Source organism: Hydra vulgaris, chromosome 04, assembly GCF_038396675.1.
Source record: "Hydra vulgaris chromosome 04, alternate assembly HydraT2T_AEP".
NCBI classification, from domain to species: Eukaryota; Metazoa; Cnidaria; class Hydrozoa; order Anthoathecata; family Hydridae; genus Hydra; species Hydra vulgaris.
The window spans coordinates 34501270-34529162 of NC_088923.1; the positions used below are offsets into that span (position 1 = coordinate 34501270).

At 27.8% G+C, this 27893-nt stretch overlaps 1 protein-coding gene across 2 annotated transcripts; it reads left to right on the forward strand.

Annotated features, from left to right (window-relative positions):
• The first annotated feature begins 6915 nt into the window (after nt 1-6915).
• On the forward strand, nt 6916-13903 carry LOC100201375 (transcription factor E2F6). Of its 2 annotated transcripts, XM_065796159.1 has the most exons (7): nt 6916-6935; nt 7093-7319; nt 10167-10401; nt 10563-10785; nt 11046-11243; nt 11378-11492; nt 12950-13903. In XM_065796159.1, exons 2-7 carry the CDS (start codon nt 7143-7145, stop codon nt 13397-13399), a joined length of 1398 nt encoding a protein of 465 aa, XP_065652231.1. In that variant the 5' UTR covers nt 6916-6935; nt 7093-7142; the 3' UTR covers nt 13400-13903. The 2 variants fall into 2 exon arrangements, with proteins under 2 accessions (XP_065652231.1, XP_065652232.1); XM_065796160.1 differs by lacking the exons at nt 6916-6935; nt 7093-7319 and adding an exon at nt 7512-7631 and having other exon boundaries at nt 12950-13420.
• Nucleotides 13904-27893: the final 13990 nt, after the last annotated feature.

Here is a 27893-nt window from a genome sequence, read left to right on the forward strand (position 1 = left end):
TGCTTCCAGAAGTTTCCAGAAGAAGCATCTGGAAGCATTCAGAAGCATTCTGAAGTATCCAGAATCATTCAGAAGCATCCAGACGCATCCAGAAGCTTCCAGAAGCATCGAGAAGAAGCATCTAGAATCTTACAGTACAGGTTCACACAGGTTCATTTTACTATATAAGAGACATGTAAATCGACATGTAATTCAGTCATAATATGGAAGTCAATCAGTCAGTATTATCAAGACAGTTTATCGAAGTGAGTTTTATCAAAGTGTTTTATCGATGAACATCAATACAAGAAGTGAAATACAACAAGTGTTTCATTACATCAATACAGTCCACATCCAACCAAGACGTTGTGTTCCACAGAGCATTATTGTATCATCACTAGGTAAATGTAACACTGTAAGCCTTGAGAAGCGTGATTATTTATTTTTATTATTTTTATGACTTCAAGTGCAAAAATGGCTCCCGACAGTCTTGGATTGGAACTAAGAAAAAAAATTATTGGCGATTACGTAAGTGGAATGTCACAAAAAAATATTTGTGATAAATATCGCTTGAAAAAATGCACCGTATCAAGACTATGTTCCAAATATCGTTCTACGGGGAAGTTGGCAGCAGATAACAAAGGTGGAAGACCGCGTTCCACCACTTCTAGAGAGGATTCTATGATCGTCAGATCTGTCAAGACGGATCCTTGGATATCATCAGTCGAGATACAAAAGCAATGCATGTATCGGACCGAATAATCAGACGACGTGCTGTTGAAGCCGGATTGTTTTCTCGACGCCCTGCGAAGAAACCGCTGATTTCACTAAAAAACCAGAAGAAAAGACTCCTGTTTGCTACATCTTATATTGACTGGAATGTGCAGATATTGCAAACTGTCCTGTTCAGTGATAAATTGAAGTTCAACATCATTGGGAGCGATGGCATTTGCCGTGTACGTCGACCGGCCGGAAAACGCCTCCATTTACGTTACTGCCATAATACCGTGAAGCATGGTGGAGGCAATGTAATGGTCTGGGGGTGTTTTTCTGCTAACGGTCTAGGTCCAATACATCGAAACAATGGAATAATGGACCGTTTCATGTATAAAAATATCCTGATTGATGTTATGTTACCTCATGCTGAATGGAATATGCCAATAAAATGGGTTTTTCAGCAAGACAACGATCCGAAACACACTGCAAAAGTAGTCAAGCAGTGATTTCAAGACAACCACCTATCGGTGATGGATTGGCCGCCTCAATCTCCGGATCTCAACCCTATCGAGAACCTGTGGGAGATTGTCAACCGCAGAATTTATCGTGAAGGTGTTCGTAATAAGGATCAGCTGTTTGAACAAATCCAAAAGGCCTGGGCAGCGATTCCACAAAGTTTCATTGATCACCTGATCGAATCTTTGCCTCGAAGATGCAAGGCTGTGATCGACAACAAAGGATTCGCCACGAATGATTGAAAGCGAAATACAGCTTGGTCAACATTTTGTCGAGTTGCACTTGTTTTGTCCAGAAGGAAATCAACTTTTTACAATACTTTAGATTAATTTATTAATTTTCGCGTACAAATAATGAACTTTGTGATGAATAAAACTTGAAGAACTTTGTCTCTAAACAGTTACAAAGTTATTTCTCTAAATTGAAAAAATGCAGCACTTTTATATAAAGAAACTAAATTAGCATTATTTGGTTGCACTCGTTTTGTCTGATACTGTATATATATGTATATATATATATATATATATATATATATATATATATATATATATATATATATATATATATATATATATATATATATATATATATATATATATATATATATATATATATATATATATATATATATATATATATATATATATATATATATGCATGGTATTATAGCAAATTACAATTGGTCATGCCCCATTCATAGAGGGTGCTTCCTGCTTATTGTGACATAGATTGCCACAAAAAATAAAATTATCTTTTTTGCAAAAATATTGATTTTTGCAATAAATTTAGTTATAAAGTAAAAAAATTAATTTATAAGAACAATTCTATTTAAATGTTTGTTTTTTGACTTTTAATAACTTATTAACCAATATTTTGAAAATTTATAAATAGCTTAAAACCAGAAATATTTATTTGAATTTAAAATATCTTGCCCTAATCTACCCTAATAATAAAAATATAAATTTTTTACGTTAAGTTTTAATTTTTTTGTTATACCCAACGCAATTATAGGTAGTTGTAAAAATCAATTATTTCGTGAGGTAATTTTTGGAACTATTGTTGACTATAGAGATTTGTAAAAAAGTATGTGGACAGCATCAAAAAACTTGTTTTTTTTTACAAAAAACTAGTTTAAATCACATTCTTTTAAATTATAAATGACATTTAACAATTTCCAATACTTGATTGTACTTTTCATAGTTGCAAATTATTCTTAACGAGTGCTTGATCAAGAATTTTTTCATACACAATGTCCTGCAGCTATCGCAGCATGTCCGAAATAATATTTGGTTGCATAACCCTACGCAGCTATTACACCAGCGATACGTCAAGGTATGCATTCAACCAAAGTGTGCAATGTCTCCAAGTTGACTGTGTGATGCCAGGCACGTATTATTGCCTCTATGAGAGTGACTCTGCTTTTTGGCTTGGTGTTGCTGATGTTCCTTTTCAAGATACACCACAGATTTTCAATTGGTTTTATGTCTGGTGACTGGCCTGGCCAATCATGCATCTGAGTCACGCTGTGTTGTTAAAGCCAGGCTTTTACCATCTTTGAGCGATAACAAGGAGCTCCGTTGTCTTGAAATATGAAGTCACCAGTTAGATACAGAGCTGATGCTCTGGGTAGCATTCATGTATTCAATATTTCGAAATACCTTTCTGAAGTGACCGTAGTGCCCTAAGGAACCACGTACAGACGCCCTGGTCCATAAAATAAAAAACAACCTTAAATCATTACGGTTTTGAAGTATTTAACTGTTGGAGCAATGCAACTTGAAAGCAGTCTCTCGTTAGCCCGACGTCTGACATGAGTCTTTTTAGTCTGGATGTTGAATGCGCTATTATCGGAAAAGATGACCAGCAGCTAAATGCTGCAGTAATAACAAAATGGAGAGTAAAAATAAAAATAACATATAAAAATGGCGCATGGATAAAGATATTCAAAACATACTCAATTAGTCGTGTTTAAAAATTGCATAGTAATACTGTACACTGTGCACCTTTTTCCAGTCATCCACAGTCCAGAGATTGTGTGCTCTTGCAAAATCCAGACGACTTTTTCTCTGAAACTTGGTCAGCATTGGTTTCTTTGCTGGACGATACAATTTCAGGCCATCTGCGATTAACCGTCTCCGTATTGTACTTAAGCAGGCTTTTGATCTTGTTGCTTCAAACAAATCGCTGGACAGTTCAGTTGAATTGCAACTCTAGGTCGATTCAGTTCCTTGAATCGACCTAGAGCTGCAAGGCGAGATAGAATACGATCAGCGCAACCAGAACTTATTATGAGACGTCCAGGTCGTTTCTTCGATGTGGTTTGACCAGTATTCGCAAAACGTTTAATCACATTCGCTATACCACTCTTCTTCCTATGACCTTTTGCAGCTGTTTCACGGATGCTAAGACCTACTTTATGCAAAGCAATTTATGCATGTACGCTTCCTAGGCGTATATTCAGGCCCACGTTGACCCATTTATATGTAAATACAGTATCTAATAATTTGGTAACTTTTGTTTACAATTTAAATTGTTGTTTACAATGGAAATAGAAAAGATGATGTCAATTTTTTTCTATTTACTTTTTTTGGTGTAGCTAGTGTAAATCCTTCAGTATTTGTAACAATTAAAATACAACAGATACATTAAGAAATATTTCTAGGATAAATTTATCGAAATACTCTACTTTTTTCATACTGTCCACATATTTTTTCACAGATCTGTATATGAGAAAAACTTACTTTAACCTTTACTTTGGCTATCGAAACTTTTGCATCGGTGGACTTGAGGATATTTTGAGAACAAAATAATTTTATTAGTCTATAATCATATACTTTTGCTAAGAATATAACGCGTTATAACAGCACTGTGCGCTAAATTTGTTTTTATAATACTGAATAAAACAAAAAAAACAAAAACAAAAAAAAGTAAAAATGAGAAAAGGTGATGGTTTTAATTGAGCAATCCATTTTTTTAGTTAACTTTTAAGTTTTTTTAAAAACTCTCTGAAAAAGGTTCACACAATTTTTTCAATAATTCCTTCCGACTCCTTCTACCTGTTGTTACTGCCCTGTTAAATATAACTTCAATTTAGTATACTACACTGTTTTATAATTAAAAATATATATTTTACTTAAAGAACATAATGTCAGTGATACCTGAGTTTTCTCATTTTCAGAAAAAAAAAAAGATTTAAGAACTATGTCTTGCAGTTTAGTATAAAGTTAATTTGATGTTTTTGTTAATGGTTTACTTTTGTGATAAAGCAGTAAGAATTTTATTATTTTTTATTTTTTTATTTTACTTCGGTGCCCCAAGAAGTCCTTACGGTCAATTCACAGAGCGCGATTGACCACAGAGCACAGAACAAGATTGCTTAGAGAATGCTAGGAGCATCCACTATAGCAATATTGCTATATCATTTCAAATGTTTATTTGGAAAAAATATGAAATCATGTAATCACTCTTTGCATTTTCTATCGCATTTTTGATTGTTGCATATATATTTCATTAAAATTTACGCTTTAACTGAATTTTTCCAATTAAAGTGAAAAATTTAAATGAAGTATAAAAAAATGAATTATTGTTTCTGTTTTCTGAAAGATTTTTCAATATCAAAGTGCTCGAAAAGTAAACATTTTCCTAAAATGTACAAGTTAGACATCCTTACTGCCATGTACTCATGCATTTTTTTATTATATTTTTTGTGAAAATAAATTTACAAAAATACAAAAATTTTGAGATCAATAAGTCATGCGTTTATGCTTAGTGTTGTGGTTTTTTCAATAAACATTTTCTTCTGATTAACAAAGAGAACACTTTCTGCTATTGGAAACTATTAGTCTTAATTATTTTTTTACGACCTATAGAAAATAAACAAAATAAGACCTCGTTGCGTATTATCTGCTCCTTATCTGCTTGTTTTTACAAAACAACTGATCAAACTAAAGAAATGTTACACAAAGCTTACAATAGAAAATATACACCGAAAAGAACAAAACTGTTTTAATAATAAATGGTTTTATAAGAAATTTGTTTAGATGAAGACAACATATGATTTTTCAACGTGTTCTAAAAAGAAACATGTTTTTTCAGATATATTTACCTTTATTAAGTCTTGAAGAAAAAATTATAAGGTGCTTTAACAAAACCATGTTTCAATACATAATTTAAGGGTTTTTATATATTATTCAATTAAATCAACCCTAAAAAATCGTTTTACAATCAAGTTGACGTAAAGCGTTTAACCAACATTAATATGACGTCGGATACCCATTCCGTAGATTTAGCATTTGTTTAACTTTTATGACAAGAACTAATGAAGAAGCTAGAAACTCTTTGACCTTACGTCTGGCTTTCTGTTATAGGTCTAACTTTTGTATTACGTTTGGTGGGCAATAGATTTAAATAATGTTTTTCCCCTGCTGTCACAAAGAATTGATAACAATAATTTATAAAAATGTTTTTTATTTCATTGCCAAATAATGCAAAAATAATAAGTAATAAGTTTTTCATATGTTTTATGGAAATGAAATTTAAAAAATTATTACTGTTTCAAATAAAGTAGGGCCGTGTATAGAAGAACGAAAAGAAAAATCACAATTACAAACAAGTAATAAATTAAATCAATAAGTTTCTAAAAATAGTTAAATAATGATTTCTGAACACTGTGCTCTTTTTTTAACAAAAGTTTTTATTTTTAAATCATCAAGAAGTAGCATTTTTTAACTTCCCAGAAAATTTAATAAAAAGTTTTGGATCATTTACTTTTTATCAAAACATTATCCGTACTGTGAAGAGCAGGTTAGAAATATGCACAATTACAAAAGTTCGTTGCTTGGTAGCATAATTACTTAACGAACCATAAAAATATTCTTCACTCGATTTATTCACATTATGCTAAAAAGAACTTTTTTGAACCCCTCGTCCTGTTAATTTGAAAAATATTAATGATTAGTGTTACAGCGTAAGAAAAAAAATAATCAAGTCAAAAAAAATAAAAAAAAATTTAAAAAGCAATTAAGTAAATTAGTTATTAATATATAAATCTTAATTGTATTTAGCGATAGGGCATATGATAAGGGGGTTAAAACCAACAATTTTTCCCTTACCCTTTACTTTTTATACAAAATTTTTATTAAAAAATTTTATTTAAAGAATGAATAGCATAGCAGTGTTTTTTTTTTTGCTTTTAAAATGTTTGACAACGTTTGACACTTTCGATAAAACCGTTATAGTATAAAGTTTCTTGAAAGGTATTCGTATTTATTTGAGGTAATGAAAAATAACTGGAATAGATGCACAAAGATACACAAAAAATGCTTTTAGCGCATGCTCCCTAAATTGTAACGCATAGTAGTTAAATTGTATTCCAAGTTTTCAATATATTTTTTTAAAAATATTATGGGTTTATAAATGAAATGTTTATACGTGCTTGGGATGATGGAAAATAAAAACTTTATTCTGTTTATAAGAATTAAAAACAAAATCATTTGTATTTATTTATATTTAATGGGTAACATTAAAAACAAGCATCTTTTGCCCTTTTTTCATTTTCCCGCGCGTTTTACATGAACAATAAAATTTTAACTAGCGGGAAAATTTAACCAATAGAATGAATTAAGCTGGCATTGTGTGCAATTAGACCGAGATCGATAACATTTGTTAAAAAAACGCGCGAAACTTGAAGATTACGCTACTTCTTAGCAAATATTTGTTTTGATGTGAGATATCTTAAAAAATCGTTTACATCTCTTAGAATGACTTAAAGTTTGATATGTTTTTGAATATCTTAGTTATTTATATTAATTTAGGAGATAATATTTTGCAAAATTTTTTCAATTAGTAGAATAATTCCTTATTTTAAAATTTATTTGTTAGGCTAAAAAGAAAAAACTTAATTCAAATTTTTATCTGCTTATCTAATTATAATGAACACAACATATCTTGATATTCCTGAGGTTTTCGAAGGTAAAAAATCTTCTAGGTCAATGTACGAGTTGACTCAATTTAATTCTTCTCCCGGAACACCTTCCGATAGTCAGTTTAAACAATCGTTTTCAACACCAGCCAACGACAGATCGAAAAGAAATCAACCAAGACCTCAGGTACCGAATTTTCCTACTATGTTATCCATTTTAAACGCACCGTAATGTTTTGACGTATATTAAAATATTATAAATAAATGATGTATATATAAAAAAAAAATTTGACGTATTTAAAAATAAGTTAATAATTACTAATCCTATTTTCATATAATCTCATCATTATAAAGTATGAAAATTTCGTTTTGGTTAAATCTCTCCCTTGATAATACGTTTTAATCAGTTTAATTTATTTCAGCAAAATTATAACTTGGTAAATTAAATAAAAAAAGTTAACATATGTATAGTTGTTTACATTACAGTTAAAGATAATATGTATGTTTGTACTTTTATTGTCTTCAATAAATAAGTAAATTGTGTACTTATAAACTTTTAATAAGAAGCAAAGTATATACAGTGGATTTCTGAGAAAGTTGCATTGGAATTTATATATATATATATATATATATATATATATATATATATATATATATATATATATAATTAAGTGTATATATAATTAATAGTCTTAGCAATACTTATTGGAAACATGTTGGTTTTCACAAATAGAGTTTTTCAGAAAAAAGCTTTTTTATGTGCTTCATTTAAAAGACGTTTCTATAATATTGTTAATATATAAAAAATTCCATTTAAATAAATTGATATTTGTATTCAGAGATATTTTTTAGGCTCTAGCAAAATCAATAAGTAACAATATTATTGTTACTAATAGATCTTGTAAGAGTTTTTATAATGAAGAAATAAGTTATCATAATTTTTTTTAATTAAGTTTTGTTAATCAATCTTATTAAACCATATTTTGTTACCAAGTATTTGTGGATCTTAATGCATGTTCTGAATGCTCTTAATTTCTCTGTTATATATATATATATATATATATATATATATATATATATATATATATATATATATATATATATATATATATATATATATATATATATATATATATATTCACACAATATTACTGTTCCAAGTCACCTAGACATAAGGTTGTTTAAGACTATTATAGCTTAAGAACTGTTAGATGATCAATAGATTTTTTTTTTTTTGTCTGCTAAGTGGATTTAAGGATATTTTTCAGATGCATTGCACAATGACATGTCTAATATAATGTACTCAGGAACAGCTATTTTGATAAAATTATATAAAGTTATGAGAAAAGTTAGATTTAAAATAAAAAGGAAAATACACATTTTATGTCATGGCTATGATAATGACATGATTTTTACATAGTTGTCAACAAGTTTGAAATAAAAACTAATTTAATATTATTTATTTTGAAATTAATGTGTGACAATGTTAAAATGTGTGCGTGCGTATAAATATGTGTGATATATACATGTGTATGTATATATATATACAACATGTATGTGTATATATATATATATAAGTATATATTTTGTGTTAACTCAATGCAGTTAAGGAGAGACTCGAAGAAAATTAAGGCAATTTTACTTTTTTGTTTTTAAAATACAATGAATTTTTTTTGTATGTTTTGATTGGTTCATTTTAAAACAAATTATTGAAGTTTATTGTTTTCTTTTGTTTATAATTGTTTAGTGATTTAAAGTCATACGAGTTTTAATTACTAGAGATATAAAATTTGAAGTTATACGAGTTTTAATTACTAGAGATATAAAAATATGTGAAAGCTGAAAGTTTTTTTATATTTATTTAAAATGACTAATATGAGATTTTGAATATAAATTATCTTAAGTCAAAATTAATGTTAAAATTTCGATTTCAAACTTTTTTACTTTTACGGGAAGGTTAAGTATGAAGTTTTCAGCCATTTATAGATTATTTTATTGTTGGACACAAAGACACTTTATTTTTTAAAATAGATATTTTTAAATTGTAAGTACTTAGGATCTTCCATATTATATTTGGTTTATAAAAAAATTAGATATAAACATAAGATATAAACATTTTTTATCTAATTTTTTTAATTTAAAATATTTGATCATTGCTAAATTCCTTTAGACTGTTGTGATTAGTTTTTGTTTTTATTTTATACTACATTGCACTGTTTTGGTGTATTTTTCTAGTTTAATCAGATGATTTATTTAATAAATTTAAATATTAAATTTTAGATAATTTTTAATAATGATAATAAAGATATTTGTTATAATAGTGATAACATTTGCTATAAAAAAAATTTTATATTGTAGTTTTCATATCATTTTTTTTATATCTTAGTTTTCGAGATCGATATAAACATTTTTTATTGAATAACAACTACTGAGTGATAACAACAGTTTACGGTTTTTTAAAATTAAAATTCGAAGACCAGAAGCGTTTCCAGATATCAGATATCACTTAATATAATAAGCTTACATGTGCATACAAAGGGGAGGGAGCCCCTAATCAGTGATTTTACTGTGTCTGAACTTTTTAGGTGTCTCTTTAAGGTGTTTGTTTTAACTGTTTTATAAATGTTGCCCCATCTCTTTTAATGTTTTTTATTTTTTATGATACTTGTTCTGAAAAATAATTATGTAAGAAGAGCTTTAACTCTACTTTCCAAAAATATATAATAGTTAAAAACACGTGTTAATCTTGAATAATTAAGGCAAAAACGTAAATTTTAATTTTTAAGAAATATGAAACCTTTAATCTCTTTAACTGCATTGAGTATTCAAATAAAAATTAAATTTAAATTATTTTCTGTAATTAAATTAAACCAATTTTGCTGTGGTTACTTTTTATATACTTATTGCTTTATTTTTATTTATAACAGAGCAGTAAATTTGTAGCTTTGTTTATAGAACAGCTTTTACACTAATAAAATAAGAAAAGAAGTTTTTGTTTAGTTATTTACTGTTTGTTTTTTAATTATTTTTACAGGTGAAACGAAAACTTGATCTTGAACACAAGGCTGTTTTACAACAGCAAAATCGTCAACAAGAACCGGTTGCCATGCAACCATTGCAACCTATTATTTTTACAACATTTAAAACACCTTCAAAGGTTTTTATGGCTAATTCTCAGACTAAACAAATAATCAGATCTGCTCCTCAACCAATTGCACCTGCAACATTTAAAACAAAAGTAAATTCTCCTGTATTAGAAGAAAAATTAGGTTTGTTGTACAATCATCGCTTGCTTTTTAATTTGAATTTTTTATTTGAGTTTGTTTATGTCAATACTAAATAGTGTGTGTGTATGTGTGTATGTAATAGTATTTGGTTATTAGGTTATTTCAAATTTTCAGCTGTAAATATATTTATTACTTGCTTGTAGCAGTTCAAAAGTCGCCAGCATGTGAGCGACGTTATGAAACGTCATTGGGTATTCTTACTAAGCGATTTGTTTCACTTCTTCGAAACTCAGTCAGTGGAATCCTTGACCTTAATCAGGCTGCTGAATTACTTGATGTTCAAAAAAGAAGAATTTACGACATCACAAATGTTTTGGAGGGTATTGGTGTTATTGAAAAGAATTCTAAAAATAATATTAAATGGGTGTAAGTCTTTGTAGATATAGTCCTCCTACATTTATTTTAAAAAATATTCTCCACTTGAGCATTGTATGTAAAAGAATTTAATTTAATGCAATAAAAATAGTTCACTGTTGCCTTTCAATATTTTAATCTCTACTGGATTATAATAGAATATAACCAGAAATATATTTTACAGGTTTATGTAAGTGCACATTGATATGTTGCAATTAATTCAATTTAAAATGATTTTGGTTAAATTTTTTTTTAATTTTTTTAAAATAAAGTGGTGCAAAGCATTTGGAAAATCAAAATGATAATATTGCTGATGTAGAAAATCAAGAGGAAGCAATCCTTGCTACTAATTTAGTAGATTTGCATCAAGATATAGAGGATTTAAAATTGTCTGAAGCAAAACTTGATGAACTCATTCAGCAATGTCAAAATGAAATGAAGCAATGCAGTGGTGCTAAACATTACAATAAGTATCTTTTCATTCATGTTTTGAACCAGCACATTTGATAATTTTGAACTATTTGCAAAAACAAAAAACTTATGCAATCAGCTAAAGCATTTTTTTTTCTTTTTTTTTGCCTTTATGCTCTTTGACAGTATTTAGACATTCGTATGTTACATACCAAGATATTCGTGGTATTAAAGATTTTAATAACAAAACTGTTATTGCTATTAAAGCTCCTCCAGAAACCAAGTTAGAAGTTCCTGATCCTAATGAGGTGTTTTTTATTTTATATTTATAAATGTATTTATAAATGTATATATATATGTGTGTGTGTGTGTGTGTGTGTGTGTGTGTGTGTGTGTGTGTGTGTGTGTGTATGTATATGTGTGTGTATGTATTGTTTATTGTCTACTAGATCACTAGATAGGTAATTGGTCTCTCCACTGCACTAATTTCTCAATCAATCAATAAACCAAGAATAAATAACTAATAAAATTGAATAGTAACTAGCTTTTTTTCTAAGCCTATTTCTAGAAAATGCTTTAAAGAGCTACAAAAATTATAACTTTTTAAAAATCATTTTTATTTTTAAAATGTAATAATAACTACATTTATCATAGACTGATTCATATATCATGTGAATATTATATGTGTGTCAAGTTATTATATATGTGTGTCAGACATGTGTATATATGTGTGTCAAGTTATATTATATGTGTGTCAGACATAAACCATGACATAGGCCCCATAAAATGTTTAACAATCTAATTGAAAATCAGAAAAAATTTTATCTTCTGTTTAGTTGGTTTACAGAAATATGTACACATGAAAATGTAAATTATTTCTATAGCAAATGTTATTGTCTCTGGTGCCATCCAAATGTGTTACAGGCTGTTAAAAGCATCTTAGAATAGCGTTAGTATATGTTAAGGCATATAATTTAAAGCTGTTATTGAAAACCTATACTATTAATGATATAAATTATAAAACATTGTAATATAAAACCTATAATATAAAGCGTAATTTTCAGTTTTTGATTCATAATATAAGGTTAATAAAAGCAATATATTTGATCTTGAAATATATGCAGGAAAAAAGATATATTTACAATTCAAGAAAAGGTAAAAGAAAATTATATTTAAAATGAGGTTATTTTATATTTTTATTACCATTAATGATGGAATCAATTAAGTTCCACAATAAGTGGAAATTTTGTTTAATAAACTCGAGTCAAAGATCTTTTTTTTACCTTCTAAAGGCTGATTTATTAGGTAGGACAGGTAGCTATCTGACTGAGGGTGACACCTTGCCCTACAATAATAACCCTACAATAATGACTGACAGGGGTCACTCTAGTTAGCTACCTGCCTTTTCTGCTGAATAAGAGTAATCATTTATATAACAACTATAAGTGCATACTAAACTATTACTGTGTTTTAGTAGGGTACTGATAATATTTTTCACTTGTATATCTCTGCACACTTCAAGTTTTAAAATTTTATTTCATTTAATATACCCAATTTGGGTACTTGTTTTAGGAAAATAGCAAAAATCCTCCTTTTTTTAATTATTCTGTAAAAAATAAGTGTAACCCATTGTCGATATATCGTCATTGTCAATGTAATCCATGTAAATCAATGTAACCCAATGTTGATGAATAGTCATATCAGTACAAAACATGTACTGATATAACTATTTCATCATGTAATAACTTCTTTTATTTTTTTAAAGTCGATTCAGATTTGGTTAAAAAGTTCAAATGGGCCCATTGACGTTTACTTATGTCCAGAAAATAAAGAGAATATACCACCTTCGAATGATAGACTTGATGAATGTGGTTACTCCGATTCTACAAGCTCCGTTTCTGAATTTTCACCATTCAATAATGAAAATCTTTGTTCTCCGGGTAATCTTAGTCAAAGTTCAGGATATTTTGATGAAAGTCGGTTTTCAAGCTACGAACCCAATACAACACTTTCTTCGATGAATTGCGATGCTCTCCACATGAATAAACTTGATTCAGAGGACTTTATTGCATATAATGAAAGCTGTTACCAAAATGAACTTTCTATATCTCCCCTTATTTCCCTTGAGCCCAACTTCAAAGCTGAAGATTATCTTTTTTCTCTTGACTGTAACGAAGGTATCAGTGACCTTTTTGATGTAGACACGTTTTTATAAATTATTTTTATCAGCATTAAAGACTATTTATATATTATATATATGTACATAAATCATTCTTACTGCGTCTATAAATCATTCTTCTCTCGCTAAAATTTTGTTTTATATTTAAATCAAGTAAAAATTTTGTATCAAAAAACTCGATTCAAATATCTTTTTTACCTTTAAAATTGTTACAAAAAACCTTTTAATTATGAATCTTCTTTTTGTTTTATTAACTCATCCTATAAATACTTGAATGTTTTTTCTGTATATAAGACGGTTTGCATATATATATATTACACACTTACTTTTATTTGTAAAATAAATTATTTTATAGTATAAATACTTAATCAATTATCTATTATTAAAATCTATTATTAAAGCTCCGCAAAGGAGATAAAGCCATAGTTTTATGCAATATATGATTGTGTTAAGTCAAATGATATATAACTTATTAAATCTTATTTATTAATCAATTGTATCTGTTAATTTATCTCATGTATCAATTGTAATAAAATTTTATGCGCCTCTTTTTAATTGGTTCATACTTCATTCACAGGCGTTTAGAGCAATTATTTACCCTTTAACAGTATCAGATTTTTTAATGTACAGAAAAATTAACACCCATGTAAGTTAATTTAGCGACGACGTTTATCCTTTATTTATCTAGTCCTTGTTGAAAGACGTTTATTTGGCGACCTAAATTTCATTATTTGTCCGCTCGAAATGTCTTTCAATTTGGCAATTCACTTCATCCCAAAGTTTAAAAAAAAAGTAAACAGCTAGTAGGGATCAGTATTTATTGTTAATAATTGCATTTATAAGATGTTTAATTAATGCGTATTAGCGTAACGACGAAACATGGTCGGCTAGGGTCCTTGATAACTCCTAGATCTAATCGCTGCTTCGGTAACTTCGCTACGTTACTGTTAATACAATGCGAAATTAATCATTAAAGATGGATTTGAAAAAGAATGAATATTTCGTGTTACTGTTAATACGATGCAAAATTAATCATTAAAGATGAGTTTGAAAAAGAATGAATATTTTGTGAGTAAAAATTCTAAACATTGTGATTCGATATTTCGGCGGCGGGTTAGGACGTTTCCGTGTCTAATCAAATGCTGGCGATAACTGTCTAACATTTATTCTTTTTCCCAGCAAACTCTCCATGCATGGCTCATGATCAGCAAACGAGCATAGTTCGAGTGTTACTCATTGCTTAATGGATGGCAGCCGTTTTTGGCCGGCATTTAACCATTGTTTCGCCGTTGCTAATTTTTGTTATTTTTACTTCATTTTTACTTCATTTTTATTTTTACTTCATTTTTCTTGCTTTTCACGTTTTTAATAATGACCAATACAAACCCTAGTGGAAATATTACTTACGAAAAAAAAAGTACACAAGAAACTGATTACATTTTCGAAACCACCGTACCTTGTTCTGTTATGACCTAAATTTTGCAAATATTCTGTCAACGCCTTTTATAAAAAACGGGTTAAACGGGTAGGTCATGAATTTTTGGTGCTCAAAATAGGTAACTTCCAGAGATGGTGCAAACTTTAAATTTTGTAATATTGATACTGGTATCAAATAAGAAAGTTTTTCAAAAAATTGCATTGATAGGAACCTGGGAACAATATTCATTTGAAAAACCACTGTCCCAAATGTGGAAACAAGACAAAAAATTTTTTTTTTTTTGCAGTATCTTAAAATAGATCAAATATCATCGGGAAAATTAATTTATCTTTAAAAAATTTCTTATCGTTCATAAATGGCGACAAATGAAAGTTTGAAACCCCCTCTATTTAAGGGGGTTGTCAACTTTACGAGGTCATAACTTTAGAACGTTGAAATAGTTTTTTTACTAAATGCAAATTTTACAGATGAACTTTAGTCGAGTTCATAATGGTAGAATTTTTTTTTTAGTGCTATCATTGCCTCCTTCCCTAAAAAATATTTTGACTTTAGGGCTCTAATTTGAGGATAATATTGTTTCCAAACTCTGATCACCATGATTTTTTTTCAACATATTATTTGTGTTAATGTGAAAATGCATATCTGGAGGTTACTTATTTTAAAGAATAAAAAATCTTGAAATTGATCTTTTAGTATATATTCAATTGTCTTTTTAATTAGAGAATGGTTTAAACGACACGAATTAATGCTTACGTTTATATTTATTTCCATTTACAATCAATAAAAGTTTATAAAAGATACGCATCTATTTTATAAGATATTTAATTTTAAAGTAAAACTATTAAATAAGGTATTTCGGTAGTTGTGCGTAGCCGTGGCTTTAAGCAGGCTTAGTGGATAGTCTTTAAGTTTACTAGAAACTTTGTATTCACTCTCCCAAAACTGTTTAAAAATCATAATGAACAGATTCAGAGGCCTATTCAGACCAAAAACATAATCCTTTATTTGGATTGGAATTTTACATAAGCGAAAGAAATTCACATATATGCTTGATAAGAGCATGCACTTTCAGTGACACTCGTATACCAAGTTTAGCATAAGCATCTTTGTATTCGTTAATGGTTAAATCATATTCAGGTAACAAACTAAACCAAGACATGCAACTTCAACAGGTTTTCAACATTTAAAGGAATTAACTATAGAAATAATATGTTAATCTCTTTCAAGTTTGGAAGGTTTTATTAGTTCTTTTAACTCATGAATATTTTTTTAGCAGTTTTAAACAATCTCCACCTTTAAATTAATCATTGTGTAGCTTAGGCCTTTGAAAACCTAAAATTTGGTTCCACTGGTTTGCCAATATGGTAGTATCCATAAATTACAAATTTTTTTCAAGATTATCGTAAAATCTGTTTGCATTTCCACTAAGTAAATGAAGTTCCATTGAAGCAAGAATTTCAATAACTTTTATGTCAACAGGCAGATCAACCAGTCGAAGGTTAACGCAATCAATATAAGATGCAGATGAAAGCTTGGATTTTTTAAAAATCTTTAGAAGGCTTTGTAAGCATTAGAACGGATACTTCCTAGAGTTCTGAGCTCACCATGATTTTAAAAATTTTCCTTTTTTTTTTTTTTTTTTGCTGTTACATCAAAGGCAAGGATGTGTTGATGCTGCACTTTCCAAAAATATTAGTAAATATCATATCAAATGCGCAAAAAGTATTTTAAACTATTTAGCTATAAAATAGTGATAATTTTTTTCAAGATTTGAATGAGATTCAGCCACGTTTTCTGTTTTAAGCCAATAATAAACAATTAGTTTACGCCACCATCTTTGTTTTTTTCATTACCTATTCCTTCCTCATAGCTAAAAATTTATTTTTTGACATTACATTTTGTCACTTTTTCTATAATATTTAAATAAACTGTTAAAATTCCGCCTCCAACATCAATGCCCACCTTTAAAATGTAATCTTTTGACAATTTCCTTTCCTTTTTTACTGTCTCAACAGGTCCATTAATATTTTTACAATAAACTAAATGTCTGCAATCTTTTTCAAAAATCATTTCCTTAACGATAAAATTATTATTTAATCTCCTTCACTTAATTTCTCTCTTACATTGCTTTCAAATAATTCTCTTCCCTTCCAGCTTCTAAATATACAAAGAACTTTGGCTCCCTGTGTATTATTAAGTCTACAAGTGTTTTTAAATTTGTTTATTTCCAAAATTAGGATTTTTTCAACTGGAAAAAGCGGTTTCAAACTTTCCTTTGTCCATTTATAAACGATAAGAAATTTTTTAAAGATAAATAAATTTTCCCGATGATTTTTTATCTATTTTAAGATACCGCAAAAAAAAAAAAAAAATTCTTTCTTGTTTCCACAATTGGGACAGTGATTTTTCAGGTGAATATTGTTCCCAGGCTCCTATTATTGTAGTTTTTTGAAAACTTTCTTAATTGATACCAGTATCAATATTACAAAATTTAAAGTTTGCACCATCTCTGAAAGTTACCTATTTTGAACACCAAAAATTCATGACCTACCCGTTTAACTCCCTTTTTTTGAAAGGCGTGGACAGAATATTTTCAAAATCTAGGTCTTAACAGAACAAGGTACAGTGGTTTCGAAAATGTAATCCGTTTTTGGTGTACTTTTTTTTTCGTAAGAATTATTTCCACTAGGGTGTGAATACTTAAACAAATCCAAGAATTTAACTTAAAACTTTATAAAAAGCCTGAAAAATTAGTTAAAATAAGTCGACGTTTACCAACCAAAAAAAGAATACAATTAATAAAAATAGAATGTATACTATTAAGTTTATAATAATATGATACAAGGTATCAGATTATTATAAACCTTGATGTTTGGGTTAAGGTTATCTAAGTAAAGTTAAGTAAAGGTTATCAAAGTAAAATTAAGTAAATATTGTGACTTCAAAAATAGGTCATCACAGATGTAATGACTTGCAAAGCTGCTCAGTTTTATGGGTTTTTATTTAAAAATTTGTGCTCGCAAATAATCAAAAAGAATGTACAAGCAACAAACTCTTTGGTTTCATTTTGTATTTAGATTACCTCTCAATTTCAGAAATCATATTTATTCAAATTAATTAATATATATTTTTAGACTTGGATTTTATTTACATCATTTCAAGATATTTTCATTTAACCTTTATAAAAAAAATAGCATATTCAAAATGTGAAAATAATTTATTTCTATTAGTTTTGATTAATATTACCTCTCATAAAAATATCAATAAGATGACACCTTTCTTAATATTATGCTTTTTATTTTTTTTGAATAATTAATTTGTAGATCTATATAAAAGTTCTATTGGTTTAATGTTAAGTTATTATATAGGCTTAAGATTAAATTGTTCTTTTGGTTTAAGATTAAGTTAAGGTTAGCTTTTTAATCCATAACATATATAAAGCATGCGAATTACAATGTGTATAGATTTACATATAGATTTACAATTAGAATTTACAAATTGAATGAAAATAGAAAAAGAATGATAAACTGATACGACAGTAATAGTTTTTTACTTTTGTTTTTTAGGTATTGGCAGGCTGTACTTGACAAATTTAAATGAACCTTCAACTACAAGCCAATTTAAAATAATTTACATAGCAGCATCTATGTAATCTATGTATTTCTAAGAAGAAATTTTTCTTTTATTTTATTTACTAATTAGATTACTTATATTTCATAATTTCTTTAAATTATTTTTGGAGATTCAATTTTGGAGTTTTACAAAATTTTAAGTTAAAAAAAATTCTTTTACATATAGATTTTTAGTTTTTTAATACATAGTTATATATAGTATATAAGTGGGGTGTCCAATTTTTGTAATATTTTTGCTGCAAATATCAACTTGGTATTATGTTGTCAATGTAGCATGTAGCGCAAACTGGCAATCGGGAGATTTTTGAACAAAATTTAACGCGGTGTTACTCATACGTGCAATTATCTAACCATATTGGTGCATCATGCTAAAATGGTCATCTGCAGGGTTGTTATTAGTTTCGGAAAGTCATACATAAAAAAACTAAATTAAAATAAAAAACGACAGCAAATATATTTGCAAAAAATGAATAGGAGAAAATGAGCAATGCACTACTGTTTCACATTCTGCTATTTACTGCTTACAAAAATATTTCAATCTTATATAGGATGTAATAGCTACAAACTCGCATGCTCACCTTTTATGCATTTATATGGAGTACTCGTAGATTTACTTTTTTCTTTTTTTCCATCATCGCTAAATAATGCCTGTATTCTATGATAACATTCAAAACATTTTTAACTGTTTTCCATGGAGTCGCTCCTCCCACTCCTCTCATTTGAGTAACCTTAAAAGTTATTAAAATAAATTAAAAGCATGATTAAGTATTGAAACAAATTTAAATACCATATAGAGTCACCGCATATTGTGAGCAAATTAATCCACTCTTTTAACAATTTTTTATAAGTACTAATATATATATATATATATATATATATATATATATATATATATATATATATATATATATATATAATAGATATACATATATATATGTATATATATTTTTTAAACATATTTGCTTCCAACAAGGCTGCAAGCAACCACTAATTAAAGTTGGAAGTTACAGAAAGAGAAAAGATGAAGCAGTTTGTAGAGCAAAATAACGATTGACGGACGACTTTAAGTATTGCAAATTATATGAATCAGGAACGCAAGATGAAAGAAGCGAATTCCAAAGAACTGATGTTCAAGGAAAGAAACTAGACGAATAAGAGTTTTCGAAGCACTTACAAACATTCACAGAAAAAGAATGCGATTTAATTGAATGACGAGTAACACGAGAATGAGATTTGGTATATGACACTAGAGACGCTAGCTCTTTAGAGCAGTGTCCATTTGTAGAAAAAAAAAAGAGAAGCAACATTACAACGATGTGGTAATGGTTAGAGGTTGACTGCAAGAGCAGGTCCAACTATGTTTAAAATGCGTTTTTGTACCTTGTCTAAAAGAGAAAGGGCATCATTAGAAGATCCGCACCAGATATGGCAATAGTATTCCATACAAGGCAGGATTTGAGATTTATAGAGATAGAGAATAGAATCCAAAGTAAGAATGTGTCAAGCTTGATAAAGAGATGCAACATTAGCAGATGTTAATTTTGCAACTGATTTGATATACGGTTTCTAAGATCGGAGGTAAGAGTTAATCCTAGAAGATGGAGTGTAGATGACTCATCGTGTACATCACCGTTCATAAATAGGAAGATCTAAATTATTGCGATAACGATTGTCTGAAAAATTTTTTTGTCTGAATTGAAGTTCACCAGCCACTGTAAGCCCCGTGCTGTAGCAGAAGTGAAGTCCTTTTTAAGCTCAAATGCCCCCTCCAAGCAATCAGAAAGTGTTGGCTACTTATTGGGACAAGAATAAATGGTAGTATCATCAGCAAACAATGCCACCTTAGGTGTGAGAATATCTGGAAGATTGGTAATGTAAATTAAAAAGAGTATGGGCCAAGGATAGAACCTTAAGGAACCCCTGAAGTTACAGGATATGAAGTCCATATTGATGGTCAGAAAGTAAGTTATTAGATTCAAGATGAGAATTTAAGTGTTTGGTAATTAAAGATTCAATAACCTTGCTTATGATAGGAAGAAGACGGTAGTTAGACGAAGTTTTGAGAATATAGACGACAGCTCCGGAGAACACTTCAGCAAGACAATAATAGGTATATATATATATATACATATATATATATATATATATATATATATATATATATATATATATATATATATATATATATATATATATATATAACTTTTTTTTATATAGATAGATATATATATATATCTATATATATATATATATTCATATATATATAAATATATATATATATATATATATATATATATATATATATATATATATATATATATATATATATATATATATATATATATATATGAATATATATATATGTATATATATATTTTTTGTTGTGGTTGGTGTTTAAGTTAAGTGTTCAGTTAAAAGTTTATATATATATACATATACATATATATATATACATATATATATATACGTATATATATATATATATATATATATATATATATATATATATATATATATATATATATATATATATATATATATATATATATATATATATATCTATATATATAATATATATATATAAACTTTTAACTGAACACTTAACTTAAACACCAACCCTGACAAACGAGGACGCTGTTGTTAGATATCCTTGTTGTTAGATAAAAAGCGCTTGCTTTATAAAAAGAAAATCCAAGCTATTACTTTTATCAATACAGCTATTATTATTTTTACTAAAATTTTTACACATCTAGGCATCACTCTTCAGCAATAATAAAAATTGGAACACAGATTTTTATTGTCAAAGTGAGTGAACATTAGAAGTTACCTTGCATTTTCTTGCATTTGAACTTGTTTTCAAAATGCTTTCAATAATATTGAATCTCTCAAATAAACTAATTAGTTTTTTTTTTTATTGTCATTATTCAAAACAAAATCAACATTTCCACTTTGTTCAATCGTTTTAAGCCTATCAAGGATTTGGGCTTGCAAATCTTAAATCCGCTGAAAATTTTGCTACAAATTTTACGCAGTGTATTGAAATTCTAAGCAAAGAATAAAATCAAAAAAATAGATACACAGATACATTCGTGTATCAACAATATGCTCGATCGAAAACTAAAATCCTAAGAGGGAACGATAAGCCATTTATGACTAAGAGTTTTAGAAAAGCAATTATGCTTTGCTCAAAATTAAAAAAAAATTCCAGATTGAAAAATCAGAAATTTCTTTGTCTCTTTATAAGAAACAAAGAAACTGCGCGGTGAACTTGAATAAAAAAGCAAAGAAAATGTATTTTAGTGAGAAAAAGTTATTCAAGTCTTCCACAACATCTCTGTGGAAGATATGCAAGCCTTTTCTCTCTAAGAAATCTGGTAAATCGAACGATCGTATAACATTGATTGAACATGGGGAAACTATTTCGGATAACTTTCAAATTTCAAACATTTATAATATTTCACAAACGTTGCATCGTCTCCTATAAATAGATGAGTTATCGTCCTTTAACATCTGCTGAATCTACGATTATAAGATATGCAACCATCCCAGTTTTATAAACATTAAAAACAAATCCAAATTTTATCCTCAAAATTTTAGATTTCATAAAATTACTTCCAATGATATAAAAAAAAAATTTTCAAAAAGTAAAAAGAAAACTAGTGGAGATACTCCAACTAGTGGAGATATTCCAACGTTTACGTTAAAAACTTATGTTATGAATTTTAGAGAAAGTTTCACTTCTTGCATAAATAATTGCATATCCCAAGGCGAAGTCCCGTCCTTCTTAAAAATGACCAATGTCATACCATATTTTAAAAAAAATATGGTATGATTTTGAAAAAAATATGGTTTGACCCTACTAATAAGTGTAACTTCCGCCCAATAAGTATTCTGCCATTTCTCTTAAAAGTGTTTGAAATCGTTATTTACGAGCAAATACGGGTTTTTATAGAGCCAAGCCTTAACAAACTACTGTGTGGGTTTTGGAGAGGATATAGTGCACAGCACGCACTTTTTAGTTTAGTTAATAAATTGCAAGAATGGATAAAGGAGGTATAGTTGGCGCTATGCTCATGGATATATCAAAGGCACATGATTTAATTCAACATGATTTGCTTATAGCTAAGTTAGAAGGTTATGGGTATTCTTACGAAAGTCTCAAATTCTTATTACCTTACCTTTCTGTTCGCAAACAGAGGGTAAGACTAAGATCGTCATTTTCTTAATACTTAGATATGGAACCTGGTGTACCTCAAGGTTCAATTTTGGAACCAACTTTCTTTAATACTTTTATCAACGATTTATTCTTATTTATAAAAGACTCTGAAATCTGAAACTATACTGATGACAACACCTAAAGAGTGTTATTGTGACAACAACCTAGAGAGTGTTATTGCTCGTCTTTAAATAGAAAAATTATGCAATTTCATGGTTTACTTTGAATAAAATGGTTGCAAATCTGGACAAATTTCAATTTTTTTTAGCTGGCTTAAAAAATTGTAATGATAAATTTTTAATGGTCGGAAATCATGTAAAAATCATGGTTTCCTCTGAGGTTAAATTTATTGGGGTTACAATTGATAAGGATTTGAAATTTGATGATCATATTAAAAGTCTATGTGGAAAAGCGAATAGTAAATGCTTTGCTCTCTCACAAATAAGGAGCTTCTTATCAGTAAAACAAGCTACTGTTTTACTGCTATTATACTGTCAAATTTTTCATATTGTTTTTTGATTTGGGTGTTTTGTTCAAAGTATAATAATAACCTGATTGATAAAATTCATCAAAAAGGACTTCGCATTGTCTGTAGAAGATTTGATCTCTTATTAGAAGGAATTAAAAAAATAGAAAATAACCCAAGTATCCACCTTATTTATTTAATGCTTTTATTAAATGAAGTTTTTAAATCTATAAATGGTTTAAATCCAGAATTTTTGTTAAATCTTTTTTTCAAAATATCACTGACGTTAAGTCTTCGCTGTTGTAAAAGATTAATACTCCCACCCATAGTCTCCAAAATAAGTTCATAAAAAGTAACTTATATAGAGCAATCTCACTATGGAAATCCTTAGACAATGAAACTATGTCAATAAATTGTCTAAGATGTTCAAAAAAAATATTTAAAGATGGTATGGAAAATCTTGTTTTTGTAAAATCTGTCAAAAATAATTTTTTTTATTTTTTTATTTTTTACGTCAAAAAATAACCAATATGTTGAATTTATTGACATTTATATGTAAATTGTTTTTAATACATTTTTTTCTATGTAAATTATTTTTAATACATTTGTAATCCTATGTAAATTATTTTTATCCTATGTAAATTCTTTTTAATCTTATGTAAATTATTTTTAATTCATTTGTAATCCTATGTAAACTATTTTTAATACATTTTTTTTCTAACTCGCGGTATGTATGTTTGTTTGTATTGTTTTTTACAGTTTATACAGTTTAATGTGTTGATTTTAATTAGTTTATGTTGATTGTAGAACTATTGTAAACAATCAACTGAAAATAAAGCTTTCAATAAGTTAAAAAAAATAAGATACATGAATGTATCCCAAATATAAGAATGTAACAACATTAAAAAATATATTATTTTAGAGTTTTTTTTTTTTAACAATTTGATAATAACTGTTCCATAGTTGTGTGACTTAAATAGCCTTGCTATTTAAGTTACACAACTAATAATAGCCTTGCTGTTTCGTCTTTTAATGAAAATGTTATTTAACAACTTTTTCAATCATCATCGTCATTAATTTTACAATAATTAGAAATCACAGGTTACAAAAAATAGCTACTATTTCTTTTTCTTTAACTTCCAACTTGTTTAAACCTAAATTCATTATATATATATGTATATATATATATATATATATATATATATATATATATATATATATATATATATATATATATATATATATATATATATATATATATATATATATATATATATGTATATATATACATGTATAAATTAGTAAAAACACTTATCTAATCTTTTTCAACAATTTGTTTCGTCATCAGTAGGCTCATAAGAAAGAAAAAATATTTCACAGGAACTTAGGAAATGTTTTAATTATTTATGTAATAACTGTAGTTATTTTGTAACCAGGAAGTTGCATCAACTACATTAAAATTAAATAATTAATCGTAAAAAAAATTCTTTAAAATTAGGATAATTTTAGTCTCGGATTTCTTTTTGTAATAAGGTACTTATTTTCATGTAAACATTTAGAAATTACTTCAGATTTATTGTTTAGTAAAATTTCTTGATCCAAATGATTAACAATTTCAAATTATTCTTGTAAACACAGTATACATTTTTTGGAAGTATTTATATTGGCAGGCGCAGTTTTTATAATAGACCAGTTTAATTTAAAATTAAAATTTTTTTATTTTTAGTTGCCAATTACGTTTTGACAGCATTGTCTCTTTTGAGTATTTTATATGTTTGAAAAATTGTTTGTTTTTCTTTTTTCATTCGCCTTCGTTTAAGCCAATATACTTTATTTATTAGGGTTGTTTTGCGAGGAAACAATGCATTTGTAAATAATATTTTTTGATAACTATTTACCGTTCATAGGGCACTTAATTTTTTGTTTGCAATTACAATTTTCAGTATTTTTTCTTTTAGATATTCATCTTTAATATTCAATGCAAAATTATGGCGTTTTATAATTCTTTCAATATTTTTTGTACAGCTATAGCTTACTTTAATAGTGTTTCTGTTAAAAATTTTTTTGCAATTTGATCGAGAGAGGGACATGTTTGTCAATTAATTTTAAAAACGCACCATTATTTGCCAACCTAGAAAACTTTACTACACTTGATTAAAACAATAAAATTTCGAAATTTTAACAATGATTTTCAAAAAGAACTCAAATTAATAATAGAAAATCAAACCCTAATATTTTAGTTTTTGCTGATAAAACAAGCAACATATGTCAAATTACCCCCAGATAATCATAATAAAACACTTTGCGATAATATTATTAATAATTACGAAAAAGCCCCTAAAAACTTGAAAATACAATTATATTAGAATGGTTACGACATTTTATACAAATATAAAACAATATATAATTACAAACCTTAATAACAATTCTACAAGCACAAAAAGCTACTATACAAATCAAAAAAATGTTGTGTTCATTTAATTAATGCGTATTATAAAATTATTATGCTTTTTTAGACAAATTAAATTAAGGCTAGATATTCTCTTTCTATTTACCGATGTCAAAAACGAGCAATCAAGTTTCTCTTAAAGACACTTGATTGCTCATTCTTCATACAGATTTGTTCTGAGATTCCAAAACTTTTTGTTTGACGCTTTTTCGTGACCGTGCAAGCAGCTTGATAGCTTCCAATAATCATCTGTATTGTACATTTGGTCAGTAAACCAATGGTCAGTAATCACCTGAAAGAGATGAACGTCTTGGTAATTGACTGACAACCCCATTCCCTTTTTCCAATGTTTACATTTGTAATGTCCGCTACAATCATCTTTATACACTTCCATAAATTGTATTCATCGAGAATAGCTGTTATATCTTTAACAACAGAATATGCTTTTCCGTCTGGTAGATCTCGTGCTTGTACCTTAACTTCCCATTGTTTAATATTCCACACTAACACCTGATATTCTTGGTGACTAATACTTTTACCATCAAAGTGCAGTAACCAGCTTTTTAAATGTAGTGTTTTCTTCATTTGTTTAAAAGCCTCTCTAATTATCAATCTAAATATACCAGGCTATGAATGTATCTGAATGTTGATCCCACCTTGAGATTTCAACAAATGGTTGCTGCTTTGCTGGTTGATAACTTTGAAGATTTTATTAATTTGATTGCAGTTTTGGTTTTGCTGTAGTTCGTGCTGGTACTTATAGGTTGATATTCTAAATATTCAGACTTTTGATATCTGCCTCAGACTCGGATTCGAAAGTTGATATTGTTGCTGTTGCCGTTACTGTTTTTGAAGTAAGCATCAAGGACATTTTTCTTCTTTTGGATTTATAGCAGACTTCTATTTGAATACCCGACCTGTCTATTGCTTTCAATCTGAAGATGATACAATCTTTTGTCTACAATGCAGAGATATTGATCATCTATTTTAGTGATGTCAAAAACTTAATTCAATAGATCGCATTTTCTTTTACATACTTATTGTACGTCTTCAGCACATGATCCAGTTTTGCCTGTACGACTTGAATCAATAAATGTAAAAAATTTAATTTCTTTTCACCATAAACTTATTACTTCTTTCTCAATTGGCTTTATGCGTTCTCATCTAACTTGATGGTTTCTCCCAGAAACAGAGAGCAATCAACATTTTGGATTTTAAGTGGTATTATGCTTTTATCTTCCAGTGATTGTTCTTCTACTAAAAACAGTTTTTCTCTTCATACGTGACTCATGAAATCGTACAAGATTTTTCATTCAGATTGCTTTGTTTCTTTAAGTTATGGAAGCACTTTTTTATAATGGATATTATAATTGAAGATAATATTTGAATATACTTCTAAAAAGCAATAATAATAAATACTTGCGCTATTGTACTTCTAAATTACTTGACTACCATCTTTCAAATACAGATATACAACTATTAGCGTTGCTCAACCAGACAGTTTGTAAAGTATAAATCTTGCTAATTTTTTTTTTTATATGTATATATTTCGCCGTTTAAAAAATGCTACAATACCAAAATGTATAAATAAATAATTACATGGCCGGGGCAAAAAGAAGACAAAAATAGTCGTATCACTAAGCCCCTCAGTTTACATCGTATTTTTACATTATAAAGCAGTAATTTTATAAGATAAACATTTTATTATACCGTTAAAAATTAATTGAAATATATTTTATTAAATTAACAAAAACCAAAAAACAAAAAAAACAAACAAAAAAAACCCAAAAAGTATGACACAATTTAATAAAAGAAAATAAAAACCTCAAGGTGTACAAAAAACAAAACAAAACAAAATTATATATAAGAGCTGATTTGAAATAAAGTTATAAAAAGAACTATTCCTTGAAATAATTTATTTGATTGTTAATCAATAATTATTAATAGGATATCAAATATATTAAAAACAGAAAAAAGCAAACCAGGTGGCTTGTTCGCATAAGGACAAATAAAGAAAATAAAAACCAGAAAATAATGAAAAAGAAGATAAAGATAAAATTAAAAAAATAAAAAATAAAAATTTTTTTAGAAATAACTTAATTCATTGTCAATAGTAAGAAGTTTTTGTTTAAGTTTTATTTAAAATTTATAAAAAAAAGCAGTAGTTTTGATGTCGGTATTAAATTTGTTTGTTTATGCGACACAATGGTCGCAAAAAGTGACCAACGGAGCCGTCCAGTTACGTAGACCTGGGAGATGTGAAAATAAAAACAGATTGTAGGTGGTGTCATTGAATAAAAAATAAAAATCATAAGAAAATATAAAATGT